Source organism: Gekko japonicus, unplaced genomic scaffold, assembly GCF_001447785.1.
Source record: "Gekko japonicus isolate JY-2015 unplaced genomic scaffold, Gekko_japonicus_V1.1 scaffold1237, whole genome shotgun sequence".
Taxonomy (NCBI): domain Eukaryota; kingdom Metazoa; phylum Chordata; class Lepidosauria; order Squamata; family Gekkonidae; genus Gekko; species Gekko japonicus.
In genome coordinates, this window is record NW_015172593.1 from 343,360 (window position 1) to 354,527 (window position 11,168).

At 49.8% G+C, this 11,168-nt stretch overlaps 1 protein-coding gene across 1 annotated transcript in view; it reads left to right on the forward strand.

The window, feature by feature from the left end:
* Positions 1 to 11,168, forward strand: part of CAMK1 (calcium/calmodulin-dependent protein kinase I) — a 62,357-nt gene that overhangs the window by 8,822 nt on the left and 42,367 nt on the right. Inside the window, exon 2 of the mRNA XM_015421544.1 lies at positions 5,099 to 5,266. Coding sequence (XP_015277030.1) covers positions 5,181 to 5,266 — 86 coding nt within the window. The 5' untranslated portion in view covers positions 5,099 to 5,180. The remainder of the gene's footprint in view (positions 1 to 5,098; positions 5,267 to 11,168) is intronic.

Genomic DNA, 11,168 nt, shown 5'->3' on the forward strand with positions numbered 1-11,168 from the left:
AGCTGGCAATGCTACCTCCCACCACCAGTGTTCCCTCTAAGCTGAGTTAGTGTGAGCTAGCTCACAGGTTTTTAGCCTCCGGCTCACACATGTTTGCTTTAGCTCAGGAAGGACGGCTCCAGAGCAAACTAATTCATGCAGCGGCCAAATCGCTTGCTCACAACTTTAATGCCAGTAGCTCACAAAGTAGAATTTTTGCTCCCAAGACTCCACAGCTTAGAGTGAACAGTGCCCACCACCGCCTCACCAGTGGCCAGGAGGGGGGACCTGGCAGTACCACCGCTCTAGCATTTCTAGCTTTATATGCTTCCCCTGCCCTGAACTTCAAATCCGGCTTTCAATCAGCAGTAGCTAAGTCCGTAAATGAGGATGATGGTGCTGTCTCCCCCCCCCCCCCCCCCCCCCGCCCAAGTTTTTTGCCCTAGAAAGCCTTGTGGTGCACCATCGACTTAAGCAGGCTTTCCCATATTCAGGCTGGGGTGGATCACTAGGCTGAAGGCAACAGTGTCTGCTTTTTGGTTTTCTGTTTACCTGTCTTCTTCAGACTCTAATTTTCCTGACTCTCCCAGTGCTGGAGGAATCATAGGTGCCAAGGAGGATGTGACAATGGATGGAGAAAGGAAGCCGGCCTGGTCCTCACACCTGTCTCTCTCCCCCGCCCCCCCAGCATCTGGGGAGAGGATGATTTGGACAGGAAAATGGTCGTGAGAGAAACAGCTAAGCAATCCCTGCCCCCCCCCACTCCCCCATTCTTCTGTTCAAATTAATAGTCTCCCACAGCGGCTTTTCATTTAAAAAAAAATCCCATCAAAAGATTTTTATATGCATCTAATGCGTAGCGTCTAGTTTGGGTGGAACCACACTGCCAGCCCTCCATCCCTCGCTTAGTTCAAGACATGATACTCATTAAAAATTAGCTGCTGCCTAGGAATAAAAAGGGTTCCCCCCCCCCCTGAAATTATACAACCGGACACCATTGACTCATGAACGTCATCTGATTCAGATCATTTCTATCCTACCCTTTCCTACGTAAAACAGAGGCTCAAGGTGGCCTGCTAATTTAAAAACAGATATCATAACAATAAAATAAGAATACAGCGAGCCCAACATAAAGAGCCAACAAGCTGTCCCCTGATTCTCATCAGACCTGGCCTTGACAGTGCTTTCTTCGCTAAGCTCTGGTCTTTGCCATTTACTTCTTACATTTGGATTGCAAATGGTCATTTTAGCTGCTAGGTGCCTGGGCTGGATCATTCCACGAGGGGAATAATGTTACCCTGGGTGGTAAAGATGCCATTCAGCCATAGGTGGTTAATTCGTCTGGATGCATGTTGGTTTTAAATGGTCTGTTGATGTTTTGAATTCTTTCTTCTTCTTCTTTTAAATAGCCGTGATGCAAACATTTCTGCCCGGGTGGCAACCTGACTGCATGGAATGAAAAAATGACTGATTTTCCTCTGTGTATCTTATACCTGTAGAATAGACTGAAGTCTGGAAAGATGATGAATATATGCATGGAAGTGTAGAGAAAGGAATTGTGGATAGGGATGCCAGCCTCCAGGAGGGATCGGGGGATCCCCGGAATTACAGCTCCTCTCCAGACTACACAGATGAGTTCCCCTGGAGAATATGTATGCTTTGGAGGGAAGACTGTATGGCATTGTACCCCACTGAGGTCCCTGTTCTCCCCAGACTCCACCCCCCAAATCTCCAGGGGTTCCCCAACCTAGATCTGGCACCCCTACCCCCCATCCCCCACCGGTGGCCAGGTGGGACCTGACTAATGTTCCCTCTAAGCTGTGGAGTCCTGTGAGTAAAAAGTCTACCTTGTGAGCTACTGGCATTAAAGTTGTGAGTGAGCAATTTGGCCACTGCATAAATTAGTTTGCTCTGGAGCCATCCTTCCTGCGCTAAGGCAAACATCTGCGAGCTGGAGGCTAAAAAACTGTGAGCTAGCTCACACTAGCTCAGCTTAGAGGGAACACTGGACCTGACAACCCTAGAACTTGTGGAACTTGGAGAGAGGTAGAGGTTTGGCTCTTGTTAGGGAGCCGTGAGTGGCCCTACCTAAGTGGAAGCTAAAACAACTACTCCTGTTCCTTAAATTCACACAGACAGTTATATTCATTTTAACACATGGACTTTAATGCTTTCTTCACACATAGCCAACTACGTGTTCAGAAGAACAGCATGCTGTGGTCCTCCCGGGATAATGCCATTTCAGAATGCTGGTGGCAGATTGTAGTTTTGAACATCTGAAGGTCCTGCAGATGGAAAGCCATCATATTAGGAGTCTTGTGGCACCTTAAAAATCCACGTGTTTGATCTGGCATAAGCTTTTGTGGACTAGAACATGCTTTGTCAGATGTTGTGGTCCTTGAAAGCTGATGCTAGAATAAAAGCTTATGAGTCTTTACAGCGCCACATAAGCAGAGGCTAACCCTAGAACCTTTCTTTCAGACATGCCAGCTCTCATGGGCAAAATTTTTTTGATGCATGGAAGCATTCCAAAGAATTGTGTATGTAGATTGGCCCTGAGAGAATAAAGACCTCTCTTTAAAGAGGAACAGCCTTCAAACTGATTCACTGAATGCAACCTTCCTGCGCAGGAGGGAAAAACAGTATTACGTAATTCTGTTTTTTAGAGCATGTGTGAACAGTATGTATTTTTAACTGAAATCAGCCTTTCCTTCTGTGGCAGACGTACAGGCAACAAGAAGTACAGGCTTCCAGTGGAGTAATGGATCCGGTTCAAGGTGTTGGTGTTGACCTTTAAGGCCCTTAATGGCCAGGGACCTACATATCTTCGGGACCGCCTCTCCTGGAGAGCCTTGCACTCTGTTGATCAACATTTGCTGGTGGTCCCTGGCCCAAGAGAAATCCAGATGTACTCAAACAGGGCCAGGGCCTTTTCTGCCCTGGCCTCAACCTGGTGGAACTGTCTGCCAAGTTCCATCTGGGCCCTGCGGGACTTATTATGGTTCCGCAGGGTTTGTAAGGCAGAGATGTTCCACCAGGCATTTGCCTGACGGTGGCAACAGTTCCATCTTGACTAGGATTGCCAAGTAGGGGCGGGGGGCGGGGAAACCCCCGCTTTGGAGGCCCGATTTCCGCGGCGGAATCGGGCCCTGGGGGAAACTCCCCCCCCCGAAGCTACGTCACCAGGGGTGACGCAGCCACATCGCTCACGTTGGGGGCGTGGCCACGCCCCCAGCGTGAGCGACGTAGCACATCACTTCCTGTGACGTGCTGGTGGCGCACGCGTGTCCTGGAGGAGCTCCCGGAGCCCGGCAAGACTGCCCCGCTGCCAAGGGTAAGTACACTTGGCAACCCTAATCTTGACACTCCCACCTCCACTTTTTTCACACACACACATACACACCACGAGATAGTGACACCATCAGGACTCAGAAACCATCTTGGGTTTTTTTCTATAATCGAATGTTTTATTGTTTGCTATCTTGGTTTTAATTGTTCTTTTTCTGGTATTATATCACTGTAAACCACCCTGAGCCCGGATTCTGGGAAGGGCGGTCAAAAATCCAATAAATAATAATAAAGCACTTCAGGCACAAATGCACCTTTCCTTTGTACAGCCTTTGCAGAAGCCCCCATTGCGGCTTGCTTATGTTTGTGTGAGTGCTGGCTGAATCGCCGATCAAGCATGGGGTCTGGTCCTTAAGGGGTGGTGGTGGAGAGAATGGGCAAGTCTGCCCCCAGGAGATGCAGGGTAGGGCAAAAACAGGAACTGTGTTTTCAGTGTTGTGAGAACTATGGCTGTTGTCATGGAGATAGCAGTAATGTTACTAAATAGGCTAAAGTCTATGCTTAAGGGCATAACAGTGAAGAATAATGGAGAGGAATGGGGTGAGATGAGCTGAAGCAAAATAAGACCTTAGCTGTGTCTGTGGTCACAGCTACACCCGCTTTTGGAAAGGCCGCATGGTCCTTGCACAGGCACCTCTGAGGTCACAGAGGGTAGCGGTAAAAAGTGAAGTGCTTAGGGGAACTTGGTAGATTTTGGGATAGGAATACCGATGTCTGCAAGTAAACTATTTATAACTAAGCTGCTTCTCTTAAGAATGTCCATTTGTTGATGTAGATCAACAGCCTTTGGATTGGAGCCTTTTGCTGGGAAGGAACAGGTAGCTGCAGCTCTGTATGAATGTGATGAACTGAGGGTCAAAACACAGAGTATGCTTTCCTCAGGTAGGTCCCTGGGCCTAGTCGACAGGCTTGGTCTTGGAGGTCTGTGTTGCCAGGCATGTATGGGCCTGATTCAGATTGGGCCCATAATTTGTGGGGAGAGGGGGCAATAAGCCTTCTCCCCACACTGTGTTCCTGACCTTAAATAGCACTGGATAATTATTTTTTGCCCCATTGAAGAAACTTGACAGGTACTGATGGGCTACGTGGAACTTTCCCCAGTGGGACAAATAGTAGTACCCTGTTGTCTTTTCAGTTCCCTGGAGGGAAATAATGCAGGTGAAGGTTTAAATCCCCTCACCCTATGTGTTGTGGTCTGGTTCTGAATTGGACCTGCATACACCTGAGAACTCACAGACCACACCTGTCAACCATGGTTCCCTCTAAGGTGAACGGATTCGACTGTATGTGTAGCAAGGGAACCTTTACCTTTACCTTTTTACACCTGAGAACTCACAGACCACACCTGTCAACCATGGTTCCCTCTAAGGTGTGGAGACTTGTGAGCAAGATTTCTACTTTGTGAGCTCCTGGCCTTAAAGTGGTGAGCGAGCCATTTGGCTGCTGCGTCAATCAGTTTTGCTCTGGAGCCCTCCTTCCTGAGCTGAGGCAAAAAACGTGTGAGCCGGAGGCGAAAAATCTGTGAGCTGGCTCACACTAACTCAGCTTAGAGGGAACGCTGCTGTCAACCCAATCCTGAGACCTTATTGGGTAAAAGCGTAGTGTGTAATTAAGCCCTCAGTGAGACAGAACTGAATGTGTGAGGCACCCTCTGCCCCTGTTGTGCCATCCTTCCCCTTCTCATAAATGTTGTGGAGATCCGGGGGTGCAGTCTGAGCCCCTGTCTTCAGCTTCCCATGTTTCAACACCACCTCTGTCCTTGCCTTCCTAGGCCCTAAGTTTGCTTCGTCTTTCCGTCCCGCTGCTCCTGGCCAGCTGGAGATTGGGCCACCCAATTCAGCCTGGGAAGAACCATGCCTTTGGAGGAAGATGAGCCCAGTTGGAAGAAACGAGCGGGAGATATCCGGGAGATCTACGAATTCCGGGAGGTGCTGGGAACGTGAGTCAATACAGTTCCTGGGGCGGGGCGGGGGGGGAAGGCAGGAGGCCGATCCTTGAAGGATTTGCTTCTGCGGTCCAGATCCAGAAATCAATAACCCGAGGTACCTTCCGTCTGAAGAAGGTGTTCCCAAGGTATTTCAGCCGTGCTTCCTGGCTGGTTAGCTTGAGTCATTCACGGGTCACTCTACGAAATCTGCACTACACCCATCAGGGATCATAACCTTGCTATTCTTTACATAATCACTTTTTTTGAAAAGAGAATTGGGAGTCCCCAGGTCGGCTGCTGATTCACTTCAGGCCTAGTGGAGATAATAAGAAAAGGAGGGCGAGATAGCGGAGAGCGTCAAAGGAATCCCAGGGAGGCAAGAGCCAGCTCCCTAATCTGGAGGGAGAGGTGAAGCAAACCCTCCTGGCCCAACTGCTGGGCCCCCCCACTCCACCAGCTGGCTTTAAAAGTCTGCCAGTACTGTATATTTAGGGCACGCGTCACTTTAAAAGTGTTTGGAGTACTGATGGATGGGTTGCTTTGAATTACTGGACTGAAATGAGTTTTTAATGAACCTTATTTTTGAGCTTTTCAACATATAAACTATATGTTGTGAATGTTCTCTAGTAATGATTTCATGGTTATGTTTGTTTTTTGATTTACCTTTTTCCCGTGATACTCTTTTGGCTGTGCCCACTTGGCAGCTGGCAACCCTACTAGAGTGTCCTGTGTCTTCATTTTTGGGAGCCTAACCATTCATAACAATGAGCTGTGCCGCTGTTCTATGCGCAGTTGTTGGGGTGGGTGTGTGTCTAAGTATAACATGAAAACTCCTTCTCTTCTACCTTGGTCTCTTCTCCTGTTACCCCAGCTCATGGATGCCTTGTTTACCTTCAGATGTCTGGGTTCCCTGAACCACCGGAGGCATGGGGCAAGCCAGGGGCAGATTGGCCATTGTGAGCACCAGGACTTCTCCTGTTGGGCTGGTGGCTGGGTCCTCCTACCTGGGCCTCGCCTGCCCCGTGGCAAGAAGGGCATAATCACCCAGTCAAGCCATCTTGTGGCATGGGGAAGGTGACACCCAACTGAGCCCTGCAAAACATAGGGATGGATGAGCGGGCGGGCTGGCTCTTTCCCCCGGCCTCCTTCCTTTGGAATCTGAGGCCAGGCAGTCCAAGAGGCAGGGCATTTTAACAGAGCTGTTGTTTTCCTCCCAGTCCACCCTGGGGCAAGTTTCCTTTTGGAGGAGAAAACGTGGGAGGATTATTGTTTAATAGTCTTTTTGCTTAAACTATAGACTTATATCTACCTATTTCTTTATTTAGATATTTATATCCCATTTCCCTTCCCAGTAGGAACCCAAAACAACACCATCCTCTCTTCTTTCACTTTATCCTTGCAACAGCCAGCTTGTGAGGTAGACTGATAGAGAGTGACCCGCCCAAGGTCACACAGGTAGCGTGGCAGCAGTGTTCCCTCTAAGCTGAGTTAGTGTGAGCTAGCTCACCGTTTTTTAGCCTCCAGCTCCAGACCAAATAATTTATGCAGTAGCCAAATCGCTGGCTCACAACTTTAATGCCAGTAGCTCACAAAGTAGAATTTTTGCTCACAAGACTCCACAGCTTAGAGGGAGCATTGCATGGCAGATTAGGGATTCGAACCTGGCTCTCCCAGGTCCTAGTCCAATACTCCCAACAGCTACCTACGCTGGCTTCCAGATTTGTTATTATACAGATGCAGGAACAAGCACAAGAGCAGTAAGTTCACTGTAATGTCCTATTAACTCCTCCCTCCCCCAAGTCCAAACTCAACTGCAAATCCTAGCCAGGCAAAGTGGGTTCGAACCCCATTCTGGCCACACAGATGCAGCTGACCTCCCAGGTGCTTGGAACAGCCAGACGCTCATTTGTGCCCAGCACCCCCCTCAGCAGACAGGCCAAATCCTGAGGGAGGAACATGACGCAACAGGCACTGCTCATCTTTTCCATCTGGCTGTCTGAGTAGTAAGTAGAGCCTTCACGATCCTTCTGTCAAACAGCGATGGGTACGTTCAGAGGTCATTTCGGGGGGGAACGCGGGGGAACATGGAGGAACGCAGTTCCCCCGGGTGAGGTGCAGGGGGCGGGGCACATGACGAAGCCCCGCCCCCTGCTTCTGGCCGCCCCGCTTCCAGCCCTCATTCAGCCAGGAGGAGGCAGGAGAAGAGGGAGGGTAAGTTGCTTCCTCCCCACCTCTCCCCACCCTGCCGGGAGGGCCTTGGCGGGGCTTCCTCGCACTCCCGCTGACTTTGCAGGTCCACCGCCGGGCCCCTGATGTCAGGGGGTGTGGCATATGCTAATGAGTTATGCTAATGAGTTCCCCTAGCTCTTTTTCTACGAAATGACCCCTGGGTACGTTGAACTTTTTACCATTGACTGATGTTGCTGCTCTTGCTTTCTCTTGTTATCTGCTGTCTGCCTTTTCCTTTTCCTTTTTGTATTCCTATATTCACCCCTTTTGAAAGTCCGCATGGTCAAAGCAATGGTATTCCCAGTAGTCATGTATGGCTGCGAGAGTTGGACTATAAGGAAGGCCGAGCGCCGAAGAATAGATTCTTTTGAACTATGGTGCTGGAGAATACTCTTGAGAGTCCCTTGGACTGCAAGAAGATCCAATCAGTCAATCCTAAAAGAAATCAACCCTGACTGTTCCCTGGAAGGCCAGATAATGACACTGAAGCTCAAATACTTTGGCCACCAAATGAGAAGGGAGCACTCACTGGAGAAGACCCTGATGCTGGGAAAGATTGAAGGTCAAAGAAGACGGGGCCGGCAAAGGATGAAATGGTTGGACAGTGTCAGCGATGCAACAAACATGAAATTGAGCCATCTTCAGAGGACAGCGGAAGACCGGAAGGCCTGGTGGGATCTGTTCCATGGGGTCGCAAAGAGTTGGACTCGACTGTGCGACTGAACAACAACATATTCACCCCTGACCTGGATGGCCCGGGCTAGCTCGTTCTTATCAGATCTTGGAAGCTAAGCAGGGTCGGCCCTGATTAGTACTTAGATGGGAAACTACCGAGGAAGTCCAGGGTTGCTACACAGAGGCAGGCAAAGGCAAAACCACTTCTGTTCGTCTCTTGCATTGGACACACTACGGCAGGGGTCCCCAGCGTGCTGTCTGTAGGAGCCATGGTGCCCGCCCACACCTCTCCTGGTGCCTGCCAAGTGTTTTTAGAAAGTGGGCAGGGCTAGATGGGGTTTCCCCCCAGCAGGGCTTCTGATTGGCTGTGCAGATTAAAACGAATCCCAATAAACGGAAATCTTGAAGAGTTGCTATTAGGGTGCGGTCGTGTTGAGAGCGGGTTAAACTGCTCCAGTTCTAACCAGATTATATTTGATCTGGATAATCGCGATCACACTTACCTCCCTTATCCCGCCTCACCGCACAGTCATGTTGCTCCCCGGCGTCTACACTACCAACGCGCAAGAGTGTGCGTCAGCAGTTTTTTTAAAAAAAATTCTCAGTTTGCGCATGCGCATAGGCACCCCTCCGTAGAATGGGGGGCGAAACTATCATAGCGCGTGCACAAAACCACCAGGGCGAATCAATCCAATCCCTCCAACAAAAGACTTCCCTTTAAAAGTTTGACCCAAAAATGGCCTCCGTGAGATCCTGAACTCATCTAAACTCTAAAACAAGTGATTGTTTAAATGTCGGTTTTCTAAACATGGTAGCGGAGCTCTGTCTATGCGCGCACCGCTGACGCTAAAAAAAAAAAGGTGGGTGAAAAGCGGAAGCCTCGGGCAGCTTTCGAGCAGGGAGGGGGTTTAAACCGGAAGTGGCTTGACACCGGATGAGCAATCACACAGGGGGGAAATGCAGCATTAACAGGAGAGCTGAGAAAATACCACTTTGGGACCTGGTAACAAAATACTCCGGGTTAAAGCGGTTTTCAGCCGGAAACCAATGGCTGGGGATGGGAGGCAGATGTTGACTGTGTGATCATGCAGATAAAATCCGTTGCTGAAACGTGACGACACCAGATCAAACGGTGCGTCTGAACGCACCCTTAGAGTTGTATATAACCTCGACCCCTGGCATTTTGTGGTTAGTCCCACCTGCCGTGGCCTCCCGTGGCAGCCATTTTGTGACTGTACCCACTGACCTTTGTCAGAATTCCTAAGGTGCCCACAGGCACAAGAAGGTTGGGGACCCCTGCCCTACGGGGTTGCCATAAGACGGCTGAAACATGACAGCACTTTCCACGATCACCACTGCACTGACCTTGATGTCCCAGGCTTGCCTGATCTCATCAGATCTCAGAAGCTAAACAGAGTCAGCCCTGCATTGTACTTAGATGGAAGAGCACCAAGGAAGTCCAGGGTTGCTACGCAGAGGCAGGAAATGGCAAACTACCTCTGTTCCTCTCTTGCCTTGGAAATCCTACGGGGTCGCCATAAATCGGCCACCACTTGACAGCGCTTTCCACCACTGCTACATTCACAGATTTGCACAGGCTCCAGATCCAGTATCTGGTATGGGAAACGGCAGGGCTTTAAGCTGAAAGGAGTGGGCCCGTAACTCATTAAATATCTCTTTTTAGTCTCTCCTCGGTGGTTGCTTTACCCTGGCCCTTTTACCTTGCAGCCCACTCTGTGTCCTTCCTTCTTTTTATTTTTTCCTGGTTCTTGCAAAACCAAATAAAGCTAACCTGCAACTTGAGAGTATGGCAAATTGTGCAGAACAAAATAAACTTAAATGATGCAGATGAAGGGTCTTCTCCCTTCATCTTAAAGTTCTAGCTCATGGCTCAGAATCTGGTATCTGCAGAACTCTTCCATTATCCTTTCGCTGCTCCCAGACAGCTAATACACCAAAGTTGGAGAGAAGGGGTGTGTGCATTTGAGCTGCTACTAAAACAAAAGCACCAATCCCTTTGAAAGTGGAGCCCTGGACGGTGATCTTGGACTCTCTTTTGTGAGGCTGACCCCAGTGGATGGCGGTGGGGTGGAAGCTCACGGAGGCGTTAATGTCCCACAGGACCATTAGAAGGCTATATAGAATAAGGGTTCGATACAACCCATTGCCGGTCTCTTTTGATCACCCCTTCCATTGCCAGGCATGCTCCGCCTTGAATTTATAACAGGGCTGGGTTTGCCAGCCATGCGGCCTCAAATATTAGCACAGGGCTTGGTCAATATTGACAGGAGATCAGGCTGCTTGGTGAAGGGGACTTATTCCAGAGTGCTCTAAGACTGGAGGTGGCACTCTCTTAACTCGGTGGAGTAGCCGGTTCAGCCTCTCCTTTATCTGGTCCCCTTGACTCAAAGGAGGCTAATCTGAGGGGTCTAGGTTGAGTGTTGGTGCCAGAGAAAATCAACGTCAGGGGAGGAAGGAGCAAAACGGGCTCCTTTTCGCCTCTCCCCTCTCCCTTTTATATGCTCCATCTTTCTTCCAGATCACTTGTGATATCAGATTCAGTGCTCTGCCTCTCAGCTCTGAGGTCAAAGGCCATTTGACACCCAAGGTGGGACTGGCTGGTAGCTCAGATCAGTTTGTGTGGAGCTGAATGGGCCAGCACAGCCAGGCTAGAGAGCAGTTAAGGCACTTCAGTGGGAGTTACGGGAAGGATACAACTGTGAGAGCACAGGGAGGCGGCAGTGATCCAGTTTTGGAGTGAAGACCCCTTTAGGACCATTGCCTGCTGCCAGGAACCCCTTGAGTGCCCTGGACTCATCGAGGCTGAGGCATTTCCACCTCTCTCCTGCCTGTGGGATCTGTTAACTAGGAACAGTTAACAGAGAGCCAGTTTGGTGTAGTGGTTAAGTGTGCGGACTCTGATCTGGGAGAACCGGGTTTGATTCCCCACTCCTCCACTTGCACCTGCTGATGTGACCTTGGGTCAGTCACAAGCTCTGGCACAGCTGTC